This window comes from Podarcis filfolensis, assembly GCF_964270895.1.
Source record: "Podarcis filfolensis genome assembly, chromosome: 4".
In the NCBI taxonomy this organism is placed as follows: domain Eukaryota; kingdom Metazoa; phylum Chordata; class Lepidosauria; order Squamata; family Lacertidae; genus Podarcis; species Podarcis filfolensis.
The window spans coordinates 88,517,354-88,540,009 of NC_139607.1; the positions used below are offsets into that span (position 1 = coordinate 88,517,354).

General features: G+C 45.3%; 1 protein-coding gene across 11 annotated transcripts in view; it reads right to left on the reverse strand.

The window, feature by feature from the left end:
* Nucleotides 1–15,689: 15,689 nt before the first annotated feature.
* Nucleotides 15,690–22,656, reverse strand: part of FAT3 (FAT atypical cadherin 3) — a 455,041-nt gene continuing 448,074 nt past the window's right edge. For 7 of the 11 annotated variants that reach the window (XM_083609369.1, XM_083609376.1, XM_083609374.1 and 4 more), the window contains 2 exons: nucleotides 22,296–22,331; nucleotides 15,690–21,602 (listed from right to left, as the gene is read on the reverse strand). Coding sequence is in view for 9 of the 11 variants with exons in the window: in XM_083609376.1 (XP_083465502.1) it covers nucleotides 20,977–21,602; nucleotides 22,296–22,331 (662 nt within the window). In the remaining 2 variants the exon portion in view is untranslated. The remainder of the gene's footprint in view (nucleotides 21,603–22,295; nucleotides 22,332–22,656) is intronic. The other 4 variants (XM_083609377.1, XM_083609375.1, XM_083609372.1 and 1 more) reach the window with 1 other exon arrangement.

Below are 22,656 nucleotides of genomic sequence, written 5' to 3' on the forward strand. Positions count from 1 at the left end.
AGAGGGAAGTACTAGCGTGGTTCAGTTTGCCGAGGTACTTTGAAAAGAAATGAAATTCCAGTGCGTATTGTTATGTACTGAAGTTCTCACCCTGGGCCAGCAGGGGGATACTGTAGATAGTTTTCACTCAGGTCCACATATGCAAATAAGGGATTGAAAGTGACCTTCAGTGATTGGATAGTTACAGAAAGTGGTTACAGTTGCGTTCTAGTGGAGCTCTATATAAGCAGGCTGGCTGAACCCTTCAGTTCAGTTCTGTTCTGGCCTGTGAATAAACAAGAGCTGTTTGAAGAATCACTGTGTCGTCTGATATGTTCACCCACAGCTTAACAAGAATTGAGCATCCCAGGAGCCACAGAATGTAGAGTGACAGCTGGCACAGAAAAATGGTGCTTTGAGGTGTCCTCCTGGGAGAGAATGGCTGGCTAGAACTCTGAACAGATTAGGAGGGAGTTCTGTCAGGCTTTGGGGAGTCAGATCCCTCGCCCGGTGGCAGCCTAGAATCAGAGAAACAATAAAAGTTCTTACTCAGGAGCTTTATTTCAAAAAAAACCACAAAAAACCCAGAGTCATACTTATTGAGTTTATTGACAAACGACATACCCAAGGACAAAAGGAATATATTTTTGTATATAACCGCAGCTGCAAGAATACTTATGGCAAAATATTGGAAAACAGAAAAAGTACCACAAATGACAGAATGGCAAGTTAAGATTTGTGAGTTTGCAGAGATAGCAAAAATGACTGCAGGAATCAGGGGCTGCTCCAATCAAAAATTCTATACAGAATGGGAATGCATAGGGGAATACATGAAGAAATATGGTGTTAAAGCAGAACTCTTAACAGGCAATTGTTAAGCGTGTAAGGACAAAAGAAGTAATTATAATTTAACAGTTTTCATGTTATTCTATTTTATCAAAGCAACTAGAAAAAAAATATCATGATGGGAAGATCTCACACAGGTGAAGGAAGCAGTGGAGAGGAGGGGAGGGTTAGTTTGAATTTGGGAAATAAAATAATATATGGGACAGCAAAGGATATAATAGATTCTTATAGAATAGTAATATATTGTAACCAGAATAGAAGTTTAAAAGGGGAAGTAAATGTACTTTTAGTATTTTCATTATTGTAATAGTTATTATTATTTCAGATCAGTAGAAGGCAATGTTAAGTTAGGCTTCTTTGTTTTGCTGTCTGTATAATTTTTTTTAAAGTCAATAAAAAAAACATGTTCTTACCAAGCAATTAATTCAATAATTCACAGAGAGTGGCGAAGGAATGCACCTTCCCTAATAATGGTATTGCTCCAAGTAAAGTCCCACCCACGTCTCCCCTACTTCTGCGTCGGCTAATCTGTGCTTTCTTCCTCTGAGTTCTCTGTTCTAATACCCTCAATGCCCATCTGGTCCTGGGAGAGGGGTGTGTGTCAGGAACGCTTTCCAAGGAGACTGAGTCTGTCGGCTATCTCTCCCCTAGTGCTTCTTCTTCTTCCTGCTGTTCCTCTTCCAATATTTCCCAGCTTCTGCCCTCTGCAGCCTCTGAACTATGACCTTCTGCAAACCACTGTTCTAAATCTATACTGTCCTCCTGTTCTTGGGAAGGTTCAGGAGAAAGGGGTGTGTGCGGTCCCTACCATTCCTCCTCAGTCCAGCCCCTGACAAGTACACAGTGCAACGTTCTCATTTGCTATAAGAACACAAGAAAAGCCTTGCAGGATCAGGCCCAGAGTCCAGATAATTCAGCACTCCGTTCTCACAATGGCCAACCAAACAGAACCTGAGTACAACAACAAAAGGACAGGCCTCGCACAGTCTTTCTCATGTGGGATCTTTGTGATGTCTCACCCCATCTCTAAGTTTTCCCGAAGCAAAGTTTGAATTGCTTGGGGAACATGGGAAAAGGGTAAAGATGGGGGAGAAATTTGGTTCAGTTCAGATTTTAATATTCCCTGTTTGTGGGATGCTCTCCCCAGAGAAACTCGCCTGGGACCTTCATTACATATATTTAGGTGCTATGTGCACAGTAAATTCTGTTGGGAAAGCCTGAGGCAGGAGTTTCAAACTGAACCCTTTCCTCAGACCCGTCTCTCAGTACTCAGTGACACTCTAAAGTTGGTTTTGACTTCTACTGTTATTTATTAAACTTTATGTCCTGACGCTCCACCCAAGGGAGCCCACAACACATGATAAAACAAGAAAAACATCTTCAAAACAATTCCCCTGGAGATGCAGACTGGGAAAGAGCTCAACATGAAAGGCTTGTGCGAAGGAGGTCTTCAGTAGATGTGAAAAGCTAACAGAGATGGCTTTTCGAGGGGAGGCAAATCCAAAGCGTGGGTGTCACAATTCTAAAGGCCGAATTCCTGTGGGATGTAATCCATTGGTACAGTCAAATGCAACATTCCTTCTTCCCCCTGCATGAGATCTGGGAGATGGGTGTGGCTCTGGCTGACTCCATAAAAAGAGCCAAGTCATGCAGCCATTTTCACTGTCTTGTTCAGTCCAGCCATTTTGTTCTTTCTCTTGTTTGCTGCCCTACTACTCTCCTGCAGCCATTTTGTTGTCTTAATGTAATTTTGCTGTCTGCTGGCTCTCAGCCCGCAGCACATGAGTTCAGTCTCCATATGAGATGAACTCACAGTTTGTTATATAACTACGAAGTAAAGCCTGCCTTTCAGGGATCAAATCGTGAACTGAAATGTGAGTAAACTTTTTGTTACTTTACTTAGAAAGACTCTTGTGTCTTTACTCTTCTAAGAGGGATCAAAGGGGACACGAGGAAACAAACTTACTGTATTTTTCACTGTATAAGACGCACCAGACCACAAGACGCACCTAGTTTTTGGAGGAAGAAAACAAAACAAAAAAATATTCTGAATCTCAGAAGCCAGAACAGCAAGAGGGATCGCTGCGCAGTGAAAGCAGCAATCCCTCTTGCTGTTCTGGCTTCTGGGATAGCTGCGCAGCCTGCATTCGCCCCATAAGACGCACACACATTTCCCCTTACCTTTTAGGAGGGAAAAAGTGAGTCTTATAGAGCAAAAAATACGGTAACTAAGAGATTCAAACGAATCTGCATACTAGCTTCCAGCTATATTGAGGGGAATCTGCTCTGCTATATCACTTTGCTATCGTGAGTGAAGGAAGCATAATACTTATTCAATATATCCTTTCTTACTATCCTTAACATTCCCACACTTCCTGCATTGTGCATTACGATAAGATGGTATTTGCAAGGAAGTCCTTACCTGCAGAGCAGATCGATCAGTAGGGTATATAGAGCTTGAGATGATCCTCCAGGTAGTCCAAAAAGCCAAGCTTGTCAAAGGTTTGCCTCACATCTATGTAACTTAAATTGATTTATGAGCAAAATCTTTTTTAAAACAAAACCCAAAACACAGTGGATAGTGAAAGTACTTTAAAGACCATTCTGCTGCTCTTGGGTCCCAGGCCTTTGAATGGATCACAAAATGGAGAGGAAATGTTTATCTTGTATTTCAGTGAAAAGTTTAATGGAATATAATACCCAGTCTAGCAGGCAAGGAACAGCCTGCTCTGAAATGTTCCAGACTGCTGCCCACCTGCATTTGGGAAGAGATTATTTGCTCATATCTCTGCCCCTGTTATCACCCAAAAGTCAAGCATCACTCTATTATCCATCTGGCTGGGTATGGCAGAAGCGGGGACCATCTTTTCAAAGCCAAATTGCTATTATGCATCTTTTGTAAACATGGGCAGTTGCCAAGCAAAGTCCCAGGTATATCTTTTGTGCGGGATTTAAAGAGAGCCATTAGCTGGTGGCTTTATCCCCCCCCCCCTTTCTTACATGATGTGCCTCTTTCTCAGTATGCACATTTCAAGTGTTTAATTTTCTTTCCTAGATTGAAAATCCCTCCAACAGGGCTTAATAGGTCCTTAATAGAATTTCATGCTGGAAGAGTCCTGCCCTATGCAGATTGCCAGCTCAAAAGTGGAACCAAAAGACCCGTTTCACCGAATAGACAAGCTTCACAAATTGTCCCGTTCCAGACAAGCAGACTTACACGGCAAAAGCATTTGCTTGGCATCTTCAAAGGAATCACTCTCAGGCAGGGCTGGGAACGTCCCGTGTCTGAAACTCTAAAGCGTCGCTGCTAGTCTGTACAAGGCAATAAGGAGCCAGATGGACCAATAGTCTGACTTGGTATATGGCTGAATCCTATGTACCTAAAGGTGGTATGTGGTCTAAACCACTGAGCCTAGGGCTTGCCGATCAGAAGGTCAGCGGTTCAAATCCCCACGACAGGGTGAGCTCCCATTGCTCTGTCCCAGCTCCTGCCAACCTAGCAGTTCAAAAGCACGCCAGTGTGAGTAGATAAATAGGTACCACTCCAGTGGGAAGGTAAACAGTGTTTCCACACACTCTGGTTTCCGTCACAGTGTTCTGTCATGCTAGAAGCAGTTTAGTCATACTGGCCACATGACCTGGAAAGCTGTCTGTGGACAAATGCTTGCTCTCTTGGCCTGAAAGCTAGATGAGCGCCGCAACCCCAAAGTCACCTTTGACTGGACTTAACCATCCAGGGGTCCTTTACCTTTTTACCTAAAAGTGAGTCTCTCTCTCTCTTTCTCTCTCTCTCTCTCTCTCTCTCTCTCTCACATGTGCGTGCGCGCGCGCGCGCGCACACACACGCACACACACACACACACACACACACACGACCAGCCCAACCCATAACATACCCTCCAACATTACTCCAATAGGGACATTCAGTGTGATTTTTCTAGAAAAAGAGGTGTCAGAACTCACCACGAACACCTCCCTCGTTCTCTTACAATGGCAATGGCACCCACCTGAGGGTTCCAGATGAGGTGGGAGGGAGCCCTGGGGACGTCCTATTCCATACCCTCCAACATTTCACTGATGAAAATAGGGACGTGATGCATTCCGTGATCAAATCAGAAACCGGGACGCCTTCTGTAAATCCGGGACCATCCCTGGAAAATAGGGACACTTGGAAAGTCTGCCATAAGGGAAGGTGAGGCAATGGCCTCGGGTGTCAGGATCCAAAGGGAATAGCAGATCCGACATCCAAGTTTACTCCTTGGAGGTTGGAGGTTGGATCTGCTGCCTCTTAATGTAGAGGCCGCTCTACACAGCCTCTCCCACCCCTAGGGAGGAAATTACAGGGGCTGCCCTATGAGGTCTCCTGGGTTCTGCACCAACCTGGCATAATTCAGAGCAGGGCTCCCCACATAGAGGTCTTTGATGCCCACTTTCAACCATTGGGTAAGGTTGATTTGACAACCGCCCACCCCACTCCTGGTGGGGATCCTCACTCACAGCTTCTTCCCTGGCAGGGGAGGCATTATTTTGTGGTTCACCTCGGGTGCCAAAATGTCTTGGGTTGGTCCTGCACACACACACACACGCAGCGCAGCACAGCACAGCACAGTTTATTATTGTTCCTGTGTGTCGCTTTGCTACATGTTGAGGGGAATATGACTGCCAACATGTGGTAAAATGCTCATCTGTAAGGCCACTTCTGAACTATTTATACACTGCTCAATAAGCATGGATTTCACACAGCAGTTTAGATAAAATTATTAACACGATAAACATCAGTAAACAGGAAGCTGCCATAAAACAGAGTGGAATAAGCAACAGGGAAAAAACATTCCTGGGAGCAGGGTGGTGGCGGAAACTCACCCAGCAGTTTCTAGTTCTTCTCCACTTGCCTCAGGGCAAGGTTTCTCGATATTTTCCATAACAGAATTGAAGTTTTTTCTCCCTCGTAATATTAGAACCAGGGGTCACCCAATCCAGGGGAATTCGTGACCGATAAATGGAAGTCTTTCTTCACACAGCACAAACTACAGAATTCTCTACCACAGGAAGGAGTGACGGCCGCCATCTTTGATGGTTTTAAATGATTAGACAAATTCATGGAGGATAAGACTCATGATGGTTTCTAGTCATGATGCCTATATATTGCCTCCAGTATTATTATTATTAAGGCCCTGTAGATTCCTCTTCCGGATACACAACAACCTGCCAGCTTGTGTCCTGCTTTCCTGCTTACAGTTACACTTCACTAAATTCTTGTAAAGAACCCACCACCACTAATTCAGTTCTGTTGGTATTTTTTACTTGAATATAGGAAGCTCCCTTATCCCGAGTCAGACCATAGATCCAAGCAGCTCAGTATTGTCTACACTGACTGGCAGCAGCTCTCAGACATGGGGTCCTCCCGCCACTCCTAGCTTGAGATGCTGAGTACTAATAATAGAATTGTAGATAGCATCTTAAAAAGTAGAGACATCACCTTGCCAACAAAGGTCCGTATAGTAAAATCTATGGTTTTCCCAGTAGTGATGTATGGAAGTGAAAGCTGGACCATAAAGAAGGCTGATCGCCGTAGAATTTATGCTTTTGAATTATGGTGCTGGAGGAGACTCTTGAGAGTCCCATGGACTGCAAGAAGATCAAACCTATCCATTCTTAAGGAAATCAGCCCTGAGTGCTCACTGGAAGGACAGATCCTGAAGCTGAGACTCCAATACTTTGGCCACCTCATGAGAAGAGAAGACTCCCTGGAAAAGACCCTGATGTTGGGAAAGATGGAGGGCACAAGGAGAAGGAGATGAAAGAGGACGAGATGGTTGGACAGTGTTCTCTAAGCTACCAACATGAGTTTGACCAAACTGCGGGAGGCAGTGGAAGACAGAAGTGCCTGGCGTGCTCTGGTCCATGGGGTCACGAAGAGTCGGACACGACTAAACAACTAAACAACAACAGAGTTGGAAGGGACCCCGGGGGCATAGCTGTCAATGTTTCCCTTTTTAAAATGGAAATTCCCTTATTCCGAATAGGATTCCTCGCATGAAAAGGGGAAAGTTGACAGCTATGCCCGGGGGTTCATTTAGTCCAGCCCCCTGCAATGCAGCAATCCCAACTGTTGAGAAATCTCAACAGGACTGAACCGGGAAACGTTTTCATGAAAAGCAGGTAGCTGCTCTCTGCTTTTGAGCTACAGCCCTGAATAGACCCAGGATGCTTGCTAGAGGGGAAAGTGACAAAGCAGTTGTATTTAGCAATTTCTCTCTTTGTTGTCTCTCTAGCTACAAATACCTTGGGTAAGAGGAAGTTGAAGATTCGATTAAGCCTTTCCCCCCCTTCCCTCCATTTCTTTTCTTTTGCAAAATGTCATGTTTACAGCACGGCAGAAGATTGAGTGGACAGGGCTTCTTGCAAACTTTTCAGTGGCATTTGGGACAATGTGTTAAGCTTCCTACGCCTCCCCTCTTAGAAATTCTCCTGTTATTGCCGTGAAATCTAGTGGGGAAAAGATCAGGGCACCAAAGAAATCATAGGATGTGAGGTTTCTTTTTTTCCGCTGCCACAGACGAGAGCTTGCAGAGTAATCTCCCAAGCAAGAAGATGATGGAAATTGTGCCTTTGTAGTGAGCACTGAAGCAAACCACACTTCTGAGATAGCGGAAGTGAAATTTCATGAGAATCTGCTGAGAGGCCAGCTCTCTTTCACACCTCCTCCCTATGAGCCACATCTATTCTGGCTGCTCTTTATAAGCACTACTAACTGCATGCATTCATTTCTGAGCTGTTACTGAGGAGTGCAGCCTTGTTTTCGTTTTAAGCCTGCCTCCAGCATCTTTGCTCCAGAGATCTCCCTGCTGCCTGGGAAAGTGTGCAATGCAAAAGCTTTTGGAGGAGGGGGACAATGTTGTTACCTGTATTTGCTCATTTTGTTTTGGACTAAAAAATTAGAATCATAGAATCATAGAGTTGGAATAGACCACAAGGGCCATCGAGTCCAACCCCCTGCCAAGCAGGAAACACCATCAGAGCACTCCTGACATATGGTTGTCAAGCCTCTGCTTAAAGACCTCCAAAGAAGGAGACTCCACCACACTCCTTGGCAGCAAATTCCACTGTCGAACAGCTCTTACTGTCAGGAAGTTCTTCCTAATGTTTAGGTGGAATCTTCTTTCTTGTAGTTTGGATCCATTGCTCCGTGTCCGCTTCTCTGGAGCAGCAGAAAACAACCTTTCTCCCTCCTCTATGTGACATCCTTTTATATATTTGAACATGGCTATCATATCACCCCTTAACCTCCTCTTCTCCAGGCTAAACATGCCCAGCTCCCTTAGCCGTTCCTCATAAGGCATCGTTTCCAGGCCTTTGACCATTTTGGTTGCCCTCCTCTGGACACGTTCCAGTTTGTCAGTGTCCTTCTTGAACTGTGGTGCCCAGAACTGGACACAGTATTCCAGGTGAGGTCTGACCAGAGCAGAATACAGTGGCACTATTACTTCCCTTGATCTAGATGCTATACTCCTATTGATGCAGCCCAGAATTGCATTGGCTTTTTTAGCTGCCGCATCACACTGTTGGCAGTGGGAGGACTCTCTCTAGCTTTGCATACCACAATACCTCCAGAGCATGCAAACACCTTTCTCTCCCATCTGACCTCTAACTGAATGAAGTCATCCCAGGTACTTTCTAGATTCCTAAAAGAGAAAGCTCCACAGCTAAGACACTGCCACCTGCAGTAGTCATCTTAGCATTCATTTGAGGGACTTAAGTCTCAGAACTCTTTAACAGATGCACTCATCATGCATGGTGGAAAACGTGGATCCTAATGGGATGCACACTGGATTCTCTGCAAACCTACATCATTCTGCCCCCACCCAGGCCCTACCTGGTACAATACTGAGTCCAGTCAGGGTTAAATTGGAACATAAACTTCTGTTTATTTATTGCAGTTTAACAAGCGTGTGGTTTCAAAAACGGTATCGGTCAATTACAATCATGGGGTGCCGCTACCTGCTCTCACTCACTAAACCACCTCTCAGATATTTACTTGTCTTCCTAGCTCCTACCTGTTCCTGACTCAGCTTATTTCGCTACACTAACTCAACCTACCCACAGACTCTATCCCAATTCACTCCCACTCCAACCAACCACCCAACTCCCAGCGAACTCCTCCCTTCGCCCCTCCGAGAGCTGGTTTTATAGTCCCTCTGACTCCACTCCCCTGAGTTCTGATTGGGTAACCTGTTTAACTATTTCACCTCCAGCACTCTCATATGTTAACGTCACACTTGGGTCTCCAGCTGTTGTTGGACTACAACTCCCATCATCCCTAGCCAGTGGGACGCCGAGGTCCAGCACCTTCTGGCGGTTCCCTCACTGTGAGAAGCAAAGCTACAGCGAACCAGGCAGAGGGCCTTCTCGGTAGTGGTGCCCGCCCTTTGGAACGCCCTCCCATCAGATGTCAAAGAGATAAACAACTACCCGACATTTAGAAAACATCTGAAGGCAGCCCTGTTCAGGGAAGTTTTTAATGTGTAACATTTTAATGTATTTTAAATCTTTGTTAGAAGCTGCCCAGAGTGGCTGCGGAGACCCAGCCAGATGAGCGGGGTACAAATAAAAAATTATTATTATTATTATTAGGAAACACTGGCCTGTGAGCGCTCCAGTTGGAGAATAGCCTCTACCAAAGGTGTATTGGACTTTGAAGAAGCATGAACTCTGGACGAAAGGGAGAAACGAGCTAAGAGGAAGGCACATTTCCCAAATCCTTACCGTGATCAACCCATGTCCCTGCTGTGGAAAGATGTGCGGATCCAGAATTGGCCTCCGCAGTCACTTACAGACTCACCGTTAAATCTGTGTTCATGGAAGACAATCTTGCTCTTCTACAAATGATCGCCAAAGAAGTAGTCATTACCTACTTCTGCAAGACAAAGGCTCTCATCTTTAGTTCCAGAAAACATTGCGAAGCAGTTGCTATCATCATTGACCTGTCGCAGCATAGCAACTGCTGCCTTTCATCCCAGTACAGTTTTGCTATGAGAAAAGTCTGCCTTGAAAGGGAAAATGCCCCCGCCCAAACCATCAGAGAGATTTGCAAACAGTAATGAAAGGGAACTCACTACCTCCCAGCGCTGACATCAGTGAACAACTCTCCCTTATTACTCACTGCTCTGTAACTCAATTTTCCTTGGTTTTCAGAGGGAAAGGACAGGTGACTCTCCATTGATCAGTTTCTGGATCCGGGTTCTGTTGAAGAGTGTCAGAGAGAACGAAATACTTGAGCAAAATTTCTGGGCCCAGGAGCAGGTGGGGAAGGTCCTCTGTGCCTTGGAGAAAAACTCCTACATAAAGGGAGGTAGATTATATCCCCTTCCACACACAACCTCCACCTGCCCAAGGGGATGGATGTTAACGGGCACTTAGTCACATATTTGCCTGCAGCTTAATTTTGCTCCTGCGCTATCTATCCTCTTGCACTTTTGCCACTTCAATTAGAAGACAAATGCAAAGGCTTCACCCACCTCCCTCCCATCGACTCCTCATAAAGCAGACATGATACTACAACCATTTGCTTTAATTGCTGGATGCAGCATGAAAAACTCTAATAAAAAATCTTATTACTTAAGAGCTGAGTTACATATCCAACACCCTTGAATGGCGGCCACACAGCAGAGGACCAAATACCTGTTCTCTGCTGCCCCCCAGAGGGCAAGAGTTACAGGTTAAGTTTACATATTTTGCTGGAGATTCGAAGAAGGAGCTTCGTCAAGTTCATAGCTGTTTGCCAATGGAAATGTAGAAACATACAATTGTAGATGTTATGTACTGAGTTGAATAGGATCCAAAATGCAGCAGTCTGATTGGTCCTAGAACAATAGGATTCAGAATGCAGCAGTCTGATTGGTCCTAGAACAATAGGATCCAGAATGCAGCAGTCTGATTGGTCCGCAGGAGCCACCCAATCCATCTCTGGGTGGAAGTGAATCCGCAACCTGATTGGCCTACAGGAGAATCCCGGAATTAGCCAATCACATGGGGCCCATTGTGTAAATAATGTATATAAAGCAGACATTTTGGGGAAACTTCCATTCCTCCTCACACTATGAGCTGAATAAAGAGCATGAAATCCACTCTCGACTCCGAGTATATTTCAGCAGAGTTGGAAGGCACCTTGAGGGTCAGCTTGTCCAAACCCCCCACAATGCAGGAATATGCAGATCACTACAAAAAAAAAAAGAGACAGCCCCTAAGGTCAGACTTAGAAATCTATAAAGCTGTTGCACAAAGGAAAAATGAATTGTGAGGGAGGAGGGTGGGGGAGAGGAAGCAAAGTCAGGCACAAGTTCTTAGTTCCTTGCTCTTCTAATGCTCTGGAGAAAACTGGAGCTCAAAGCTGCTGGTTTTTCTGCTGCGCTGAAGGAGTGGCCCTGCATCCCTCCTCTCCCATCTTCTGTCCCAGCCTGATGGAACAGTTGCTGCCAGGTGATATAGGCTGTAGGAGGAGGCAAGTGGGTAGGCCATGGCAACAGCAGCAAGGATGAGGAAGGCCTGTTCACAGTCCAAGATCCCTTCAAAACCTGGAGCCAGTTTGGCCACCAGTATCCCAGGGGTTCCTAAACATCCAGGGGGAACCAGGTTGGGATTCTTTCCAGCTCTACAATACTATGATGCGCTCCTAAAAGATTTGGCATTGCCCGACCAGAGAACAGTTCTGAGACATTTCTTGTCCAACACTGCCACCATGTGGCATTACTTCCTTCTCCCCACCCAAAGTCAAATCGGTCTTAAAAGGAAACGCTTCTTGTGCTGTTTCTTTCTTAGGAGCCACGCAAACCAACTTCGGGGTAGTTTCAGTGCACACGCAGCCAGAGACTACGCCCACATAGAAACTTCCTCTGCTCTTCCCATTTCAACTCTCTCCTGGATCTGGGAGACAGCGGTGAAGGAGAGGGTGGGGGAGCACCTGTCCATTCACTTGCCTCTCCTGCCTCTTCCTCTAGCTCTGAAGCTTCCCCTGTGTCAGATTCTTGCCTCCTGGGTGGTACAGATCCCCACAAATCACTCATCCCCCTCTCCCGAGTCAGACTCCAGTTCCCCTTCCGCCGGTGCACAGTCGACATCATCGCCCCAGTCTCTGACACAATGTGCCATTTAATTAATTCGTATCATAAAATTTATACACTGCTTCATTTTTTTAAAAAAAGAACAAAGCTCAAAGAGAGGTTTTAGTCCTTCAAAATCGCCCCCCAAAGGGGACCTCTGCTGTTTCAAAATGCATGTTTAGTCAGCAGTGTGGTAATTTCAGAAGCTAGTCACCTCTTCTTCTTCTTTTTAATACTTTTCAGTTTCTGAAGATGCGTATAACCAACAACCCCCATAGATACCCCCCACCCCAAGAAACATTCCATGCATGTACACTGTAAACGATACTGTCAAACATTAAGCAGATTTGTATAATATATAGTTGATAGTTGATGATCAGTTAAGTGTCTTCTGGTGGAACAGGCTTCAATGAGAAGTGGTGGACACTCCTTCCTGGGAGGTTTTTAAGCAGAGGTTGGATGGTCAACAGTCATGTATGATTTATTTGAGATTCCTGCATTGCAGGCGGTTGGACCAATTATTATTATTATTATTATTATTATTATTATTATTATTATTATTATTATTATTTATACCCCACCCATCTGGCTGGGTTTCCCCAGTCACTCTGGGTGGCTTCCAAGAGAATATTAAAATACAATAGTCTATTAAACATTAAAAGCTTCCCTGAACAGGGCTGCCTTCAGATGTCTTCTAATAGTCTGGTAGTTGTTTTTCTCTTTGACATCTGGTGGGAGGGCTTTCCACAGGGCGGGTGCCACTACTGAGAAGGCTCTCTGCCTGGTTCCCTGTAACTTGGCTTCTTGTAGGGAGGGAACCACCAGAAGGCCCTCAGAGCTGGACCTCAGTGTCTGGGCAGAATGATGGGGGTGGAGACGCTCCTTCACGTATACTGGACCAAGGCTGTTTAGCTCTACAGTTCTCTGATTCTACACTCTCAGTCTTAACAGATCATCCCAGAGTGACGCTCTCAGTAGCTGATCTCAACTTGTCCATGTCTGCTTTCCCCACTCCTTCAAATTCTCTGCCTTTTCATCTTCCCTACATACTATCTTCCTTCATCTCTGCACCTCCTCCTTGGGTCTGGCTCCACCTACATTTGGCTCTGGCCCCATTTACCGGCTGCTGTGGCCCAGTGCCATGATTGTTCCAGGCTGCCAGGACTGGAAGCCCCCTTGGCACAAGCTGAATGTTGGAAACATAAATTCCAACTTTGCAATGCTTTCTTTGGCCCGCCCTGAATTTCCCAACATTCAGCATCCCAGAACAGACCTGGGTTCTGGTCTTGCAAAACCTCTTTTCTTTGCTCACCTTTTCTTCCATGTCTCACATAACTTTCACACGTGGTCTCAGAGGAAGGGGGCTGCGTCTTTCTCCATGTAGATCATTTAGCAACTCAAACATAATTACCCAGCTCCTCCTGAGAGACAGCTGTGCTCCAGGCAACAGCACCATAGCACAGCTTTCTTTATTATTAATGACAATGCTCCAAATCGATAGCAGGGTATTGATTGAACTTCCAACCACAGAAGTAATTATAAGACTGATATTTAATTCAGCCACAGACATGTTGCTTAAATGGTGCATTTGTGCTCCCAGAACATCCGTTATTCTATTTTCTTTCCGGCATACTTTGCAGTGTGCATAATTTCATTTGGATCAAACACCTAGGGCTGTAGCCATTGCTTTACTACTCAGAGTAAACCTGTCGAAATGACTGGACATATGCTAGGCTGCTGAGCAGGAGCCAAGACCTTGAAGAGAAGGGAGAGCTTGGGTGGACAGGAACAATATTGGATGTGTGCTGCTACGCATAGTATTGGTAAGCCCTTTTATATTGCTCCCTTTCTTGTTTGATGCTGGTTTTTAATGCTTGCTTTTGTAAGTAGCTTCGAGTGCACCTTTCCGAATAATATTGTTATGAATTGGGGTGGCAGGGAATAGGCTGCATGACAAGATCCTTCTACTTCCTGGATCCAGCAAGTGTTGAAATATAATCAAGGATTCAAAGCTGGCTTCCTGGTGAAGTGATAGGTTGTTAAGGGAACAAAGGAAGTGGATCTGTGCCGGGTGAAAACTTATTGGTAGTTAAAAAGACAAAGGGCAGAGCCGAGAGCTGAGGTGTGTGAGCTCGAAGTAGACAGAAGCCAGAAATAGAGTATGATGCTTGATTTCTACTGCAATCCATGGGAGAAGCAAGACCTTCTTGGGGTGTTAATACTGTGAACACCTCTGTCATAGGCTCGGGTTGCATATATGTGCAAATAAACCATATATCATGAAGACATATCTGCCGAGTGGCTGAATGAGTGAGTGGCAAAATGAATGTTTGGCAGCTTAGCTAAATGGCTCAAAAAGGGACCAGCTGAGTGTGTTGGTGGGTCAGTAGCTGTGTGGCTACTCAGTGAAAGACTGAATAACTGGGAGACTGGCTGAGTGACTGGTAAAGTGTGAGTGGCTATATTCCAAGAGAGGAGCAAAATCTGGGACATGGCAGGTAAGGGCTCCTCCTACTGCAGATATATATATAATGAGCCTTGGGCAGTCAGGAGAACGAGAGCCAATGCTTGTCCATCTCCCTACTGACCCTAGGATGCAGGAATTGAGAACTATTCCAGCAGGAAGTTTGAGGGCAAATCTACAGGGCTTCTGTGTCAATGGTGGGCATAGCCAGAGGCAAAAGTGAACCTTACCTTTGTACAGGAGGTTACAGTCATGCAGAAGCCAGAGGTTTCTATATGCATGCAGGTCCCACAATCCACCTGCCCGCTATGCGAAAATTCACTTATCTGAACATAAAAGAATTTCGCCCAAACCTCGCTACTGAATAGATACTGAACAGCCGGTTTGCCCCTTTCCTGACGTGATTGTGCTTTGCTGATCAGCGGTAGCCATTTTCAGGCAGAAAACATGAAGGGAGAGAGACAGCTTTGCTATTGTTGTTGTTTAGTCGTGTCCGACTCTTCGTGACCCCATGGAGAGAGACAGCAAAATCAGACAAATCAGAGATCAGGAGAGATCAGGTATATAAGTTTTCCCTTTGTCTCTCTTTTGCTGGTCGGCTGCAGCCATTTCAGGAAGAAACCATGGTGTGTGTGGGGAAGGACGGGGAGCAAGACTGGACAAATCCTGGAGTCGGTCAGCTATAACTCACACAGCTTCATTGTAGATGGCTCTTTATTCAGAGAAACAAGATAGCTCAGGCCAGGCCTAGAGAGGGCACCAACTCTTCATGATAGAAGTGGCCTCGTGGGGCAGTCATGAGCACTGAAAGTCCCCGATTTCCCACAGCTCTCTAAGTCTTCCTTCCCAAGCAATCTGAGGCTCCAACGCCTTGTCTGTTCTTGCTCCACCCTCTTCATACCTCTTCTGGTCCTGGGAGACCAGCAGGAAGGGGAAGCTGGTCACAGCAGGAGGAAGGCATCTGTGCCTCTTCAGCAGCCTGACTTACCTCTGCCTCTGAGCCCCGCTCCTCTCCAACCTCCTCTTCTGCCTCTGATTCTGGACTGCTCTCTGCCACAGCCTCTCCCTGCTCACTAAAGCCTGTTACCTCTTCAGCGTCTGACACCTCCTCCTCCCAGTCTGCTCCCTCTGACCTCTCATCGCCATCCCACCACCAATCCCTTAGCTCTGAGCCTTCTTCCCTCGGGGGTTCCTCAGCTGGTGCCTATGACAACTCCTCTGCCTCCAGCCAGTCCATGTTCACTTGTACTGTACAGTGAGAACGCACCCCAATGGAAAAAGCCAATGAAGAATCAACTCGATGTGTTTTTGTTTTTACTTGAAAACTGGTTTTAAATTTTGGCAGTTACAAACCTGTACACATTTTTTTTCTGTCTTTTTTTTTCTTTTTTAGCAAAATAACACAAGACAATACTGCCAACAGCAAATATGAAAGACCGATGCATTTGCCGACGAGGGACCAGATCCACACGAAGTGATAACCTTCCCTTTGCATAAAGTTGTTGTGTAGTTGGAATAATGGTGGAACCTCAAATGCCTACGTGAAACAGCATTAGAAAACATGTCTGTAATAGCATTTGTGCAAAGACCCATTCATCTGAAGGGGTGGGGTTCATTAGGAAGCCGTCTTAGAAACTGAGAGAAATGTTAATGAGACACAGCTGATTCAAAGAAAAGTTACAGTACATTCTGAAGTGATTAAGAAGTGTTGTTTCCCCGACCTATTCACCTTTTTTTGTTGATTTTTCCATTACCTTAAATCTGACATTGATGAGTTTCTTCAGAATACATAAATGAACACGGAAAAAAAGAAATTAAAAGCAACTTGATTGGCATCAAATATCTACAAAAGCCAGGTAATTCCAAAATTATTATGTACATTATTTTATAAACTTTTTTTTTAAAACACCAAAAACATACATCTTTTACAAACCAGCCTGTTTGCAACAGGTAAAATTTACAAGACAACTATCTTTCTTATACAGTGCTTCAAAAGAACTCCTTACATTTTCCAGACGACCCTCTCCAAATGCAGTTACTATGGGCTTGTAAAATTGTTCTGGAAACCACCCAGGTCTCTGATAATGACAGGATTTAGCTATACAGTGAGGGTTCAAATTTCCACCACCCGGTTCAAATTTATCCTTAACACTGCCGGTATCAAACCCTGGTTATGGCCTTGTAACACAACATTTGTAAATTATTGCTTTATAAAAAAAATTACATGATGGGAATCATTCCATTTGCAGTACTCTCCAGTTGCCCCTCTCACATGTGAAGTAACAACGACGTCAGTGCCTTTTTGTTTGGTGCATAGCCTTGGAAACAGCAAGCTGAAAGTAACAGTCTGCAATGGACAAGCTTACAGTAAATTGCATTACAGATATGTCGGGTGTGAGGACAAGTGTCAAACAGGCAAAACCGTGATTACAAAATGATTTCAGAAACACCAAATGTTGCATCTTCATGAACATGCCTCCCACCTCCATTTCCTGATTTAAGGTCTTTCCGCAAACTATTTTTTGAAACTACAGTTCAATACAATAGCCCCGCTAAAAACTTCTTGCAGTTCTTTCCCTCTAGAATCTGAAAACTCCCTTTAAATAAAAGCAGCCCACTAACTTGATGGCAATGCCAAATTCTTTTGATGTTAATCCTTACCACGAGGAAACCAGAAGTCTGTGACCCTTGGTAGCATATGAATTCACCATGAGACACCATGAGCTGCCGCCTGAACGGAAAGAGGTTTGGAGTCACAAATACCTCGTGGGCAATCCTTTCTTTGGATAGATTTGGTTTACTCTTTTGTTAGCGGGACGATCTTTTAACACTGAAAGCAGATCTGGGCAGCATACGACCCACAAAACGTCTCCAGGATGTCCCAGTCTACTACACGGAGGGAAGAGAAGTCAGAAATGTGGTTTTCACTGCCCGGAATCTGAAGTGCTTCAGGGTAGAATTCTACTTCCTCAGTGAGGCTATGGGCACATTCACACCACACATTAAAAAACAACAATGGCCACTTTACACAGTAATGGCTTCCTTCAAAGAATTCTGGTAGCTGAGAGGAGGTCCCTGTTCCTCTCCCAGAACTACAACTCCCAGAGTGGGAGTTTAACAGTCAATCCCTCTCCTCAGGAACAGGATAGCTCTGGGAGGGGAAAAGGGATCTCTTTAACAACTCTTGGACAAACTACAGCCCCCAGAATTCTTTGGGAGGAAAGCCACGACCATTTCTAGTAGCATCATAGTGCTTTAAATGTATTATAGTGCGAATGGGGCCTGTGAGCCTTGCAAGACCAGCTCAAATTCAGTTGCTTTCAACTCAATCGAGTGTCGGAACTTTCTTACAACTAACCTTTGCCACACGTCACTGGCGCTAATCCAAACCGAACACAAATCGGAAGCAGAAATGATGATTCACACAATGCATGCCCACTGTTTTCTTCTAGATCGTGGCCAATGTTGTTAGGGATTTATTTATTTTTTAGCCTGGAGGATTAAGGGTGGAAACATGCTAGCAGGCCTGTGTGGGGTTAAGGAAGAGCCTAAATGAAAATATGGTGCATGGGTTAATGAATACAATTATTTCTGAGGTTTGCACAGCTGGACTTGCATAAGTTGGGGCAGAGAGCAGCTGGAGGAAAAAGAGACAGGGGAGGAGAATGGTGGCTGCATAGGCTTTGGGAAGAAGGGGAAGGACCGAAAACTGCAGGGCTCCCACAGAGTGGAGGGCAGCTTAGGATGTGCAAGAATGGAAGATATTCCCTGCTCAGGAGCCAAGGCTCCCACCATGCTGCTAACTTTAGGCAGCGTTAAGAGTCCTTTGTGCGGAAGACTTGTAGAAAACAGGCGGGGGACACACCAACGTTTATCTTCTTGCTTGTGCATTAAGGGGTTCCCGCTTTTCAATTTATTTCCCTGTGTGACCCTGTTGATATGTTGCAGTAAAAATAAAAAGTAAACCTAGATATTGAGCGCCCCTGGGAAACACGAGCTGGAATGCACCCTCTGTGAAGTGTAAACCAGGTAGGGATTATTTCGCAATTACTTCGTGGTGGGGGACAGAGGTCACTGGTTCAGTCGAAGAAAGGTTCAAAGTTCACGCGTGCAATAGCTGAAGTGACCCAACGCATACTGGGTGCGAACTACGGCAGAACACCTCACTGCCCATCCAGCTATTGAAAAAGGAAGTTAAATTCTCCTGTCCCACCAGGACATTTCACACACACGCACATCAGCGAGCTTCTCCATCGAGGAAGCACCTCTGAGTCAGCAAACCCTTTTGGCCAGTGTTGGCCGCCCCTCGCTTGGAAGAACTGGTTTGAGTTTGGGAGACAAATTTGTTATTTAGCTTCTTCTTCACAACTGGCAGACAGGAAGTTCAAGTAATATCGCTTCCCCACCCACCCACCCTCCCACAAAACACATCGGAGGTGGAAGGACTGAGAAAGCAAAGGTATCACAAATTTGTTACGTCCATGATATTCTTGAGGGGAAACCAAGAAAAATGTCCATTAATTTAACAGGAAGTATGGACAGGCCTATATTTATCAAAATATTCATATGGGTGATATATTTGTCTTGGCTCAAAACCCATTTTTAACAGATGTCTCGGTGCTCTATCCAGAATGTTTGCTGCGGTACAAATCTTTGCGATGATGCTCTTAAGAGAATGTGGGGAAAGGGGCAGTAAACATTGAATTACGAGCTCCACGATGTGGATTTCAGAGTCCCTTTGCTATTAAAAGTGTTACATGGCGGTTGTGTTGTTTATTCCTTCTTGTTGCTTTTAACCATTTTGACTGCTGGGTGGCAGCTTATGAACAATATTTCTCGTGGCAGAAAGAACTGGCTGCTGATTAGCTTAATGAGAGCCGAAACGATGAAATTCGGTTCAGTCAGCAGAAAAGAAGAAAGAAAAAAAACCCAGTTCATGGAAGGGAAGCACTGGGAACACTCATTTAACGTCGTGTTGACGGGGAACTCGGATAAGGCAGGGGCATGAAAAACCTGTTAGGGCATCTATTCATCCGTGACTCCACTTCAGGGGGAATGAGTTATTCATTCCGTACCCTTCCTGGCTGGCTGAATTCTCTTAGTAAAGGGAGAGTGGCTTCCCCTCCCACCTTTAAACTGTAAATAGGCAAAATAAAATAAATAAAAATTATTTTAAGAGACGGCAACCCCTTTCCCTTTTTGCAGCATTAAAGCTGGGGATGCAAATATGGCTGGGGAACACTTCCCCAGACCGCCACAATTTTCTAGTTTCCCCCCCGTTTTTTTAAGAGAGCACGTGGATGAACAAAATGTGGTGATGAATCCCAAAAAAGTCTAAAGTGGGTCGCAAGGGACCGAACACACCAAAATAAATAAGTAAAAATAGTGTGGATGCCTTGGGGTTGTTTTCGCACAGACCAAGTGTGGGATGCAGAAGCAGCTCCTCAGCAGAGTTCCTTGAAGAACTGCAAATCCTGCATCCTTGGAGCGCCTCTCAGCAGAGTGGCCAAGTGCGAAGGAAAGCAGGGCTCCCGAATCCTTTCACTGCTGTGCAGTGGCTGGAGTTTTTCTGCAGCTGCTGCTTACTCCTGCCCCAATCCTCCTTCTTTCCTGGAACTACAGGATGGTCAGTATGGTCTTAAGTACATGTCATCCTCATTTGAGGAGATCAAGGCACCGATTGCTACTAAGGAGTTGGTCTGGCAGTGTGTTAGCTCACCATCGTGCGCAAGCCGAGGCGCAGTGACCCACTGGATTCAACTGAGAGCATGCAGTGATTGTTGCAGATTCCACATGGTTTGCAGCAGATGGGATATCCCACCACTCAGTGTCTCAACATGGTGCCAAAGTATCTCTCAATCCCCTCTTGCTTTGGGGCTGGAGGAATAACTACGACCTGCAGATCAGATCCATTGAAATTAACAGACACAGCTAACTTAGATGCTTAAGTCTACCCTGCGTGGGGCTAAAACTGGAAACAACTCTTAGAATACAAACGCAGTCACTTTAACTATATCCATAACATGGCAGAAAGGGATCTTATTATGGACTATTGGTTTGGAAAAGATGTCCCTTTCCCCTCCTTAAAATTCAGATTTACTTTGTGCAGCTGCAGCAGCAGCCTTGGCACCTAATTCACCCTTATTTCTCACTTCACCCAAGTTTGACCCATGCAGCCACAGTTCTAGGATCCAGGAAACGAGTTTCAGCTTTTCTTGAATACTGCAAGTGCTTCAGCCTTGTAACACTTTTAATAGCATGATCCCCCACAAAGCTGGTTGGAGGAGATTTCAGTCTGCCACCACACAATGGGGAACCTCTATGCTTGGCAATAAGCAACCAACGTCAACTCCAAGGGATCGAGAGCCTTCTCCAACTACCAATTTTGGGAGGCAACCATTTGCTCTCTCCTTGCACATGGTCACCACAGATTTCTCGACAGGGTTAAAAATGGGTTATGCTATATTTCCACCTTGCCCCATATACAGATCTATTTATTTTTTTTCTCAGCGAAAAGAAAGCCTTCTTGACAGTTAATGCTATGAATGGGACCAAATGACAGAAACGACGTCAACAAAAGAGGCTCCTTCACACTTGGGTCTGGTGGTGGGTCTCCACAAATGGAATGTGAATGTGGTGGTGGTCAAGGCGCAGCTCCTCAATGCTTTCATAGTCACTCATGGCCACCTCAGAGTCATCAAAGCCACAACCCATAGAAACGTCAGACGACGATGCGTCCAGGGAATTGTGTAAGGACAAGGGCTTCTTGGCCAGGCTATTGTTCTCTGCGTTTGGTCCTGGGCCAACGCCAAAAGTACTAAACTCGTTCCCAGTCTGAGACCCGCTGTTGTCCATCTCGTTGGGGAACTGGTGCGGAGGGAGGTACTGGCTCGGGTGGAACTGTGGCCGTCGCCGGCAATCCGGGCTAAGTGTGCCGGCCATGGAGACCGGCTGGGATGAAGGAAGGGCTTCGTATTGGTCTGGGTAATCCTCCGGGAGGGGAGGCGGCAACTGGTCCTGGTTTAAAAACTCCTCATCCTGCGGCGGAGGGTAGTCGCTGTCAATATCGTAGCCGCCAAGGTAGTAGTCTGTTTCCAGCTCCCTTGTGCTCCCGTGATGCACTGAGCTGCCATCTGTTGTCTCATAATTGGGCACCTCCTCAATGTCAGATAGTCGAGCGCTCGGCATCCAATCAGAGGTGTCCCAGTGATAAGCTGCGGAAGGAAACAAACCCACAGTGAATGGGGAGGGAGGCATAAGTCTTGGAAGAGAGGCGGTCAACGGCATGCACCCGGCATGAAGCAAATCCCCACTGGGTCCGAGCATAATAAAGCTGTATATGCAAAAAATAGCTGGCATGCATCACCGTTGTTTTGCTTTTTAAAACCCTGGCCAACCATGCTTTGGCCCAAGTGGAGAGAAGCGATATAACGTCACGACGACAACCAATGCAACACAGCCAAGTTTATGTTAGAAAGGAAGAGTCTGAGAAATAAATGAAAAATGCTGAAAACCCAACATAAGGTTCCACGCATGGGAGGTGAGCATCAAACTGTTAGCGCAGAACGCAAATATATACATTAATAGAAGTCAGCATGCTCTTGCTGCTGCATTCTTTTCCAAGATCTTGGTCTGGGGAGGGAAAGCAAAATTACACAGGCACACAAAATAAATAGGCGGAGATGAAAAAGAACCAACAAATCCCTGGAAGAAAAATTAAAACAAAATGCCACCCCTCCCCCGCCTTGGGCACCCAAAATATATACATGCTCAGACATGCAGAACATGGGCATAGCATGATCTAAAAGGTGAAGGCCGAACTGAGTGTATTAGTAATGTGTTAAAACACCGGCCTTTGGGACCCCCCTCCACATTCCCACGAATTGCAGCAAGCAGGTATGCGTCACCTCTGTTGTAGTTCTGTCCTTGATCCATATCAGTCACTGTTAAATACAAAGTGGGAGAAAAAGCAACACTGGAAACTCTCAGGCCTGCACATTGCAGAAAAAATCTCACAATGCTTCTAAAACACATCTGACTGAAAAGTATTACGAAAAGCGCTTTTAAGCAAAGCTTCAGTTTAAGGTTTATCTTTTTAAAAAGCGAATAAATCTGATTTTTCTAGGCAGAAGTCAATCGTCACAATCGCTTTACGTCTAATCATTACGACTATAGTTATCCGAATTAAACATGCAAAGCTGACTCAAGCACATAGCTTTAACACAAACAAAAAAAACCCTATGCAGTTTTTTCCCCTCTCTCTTAAAA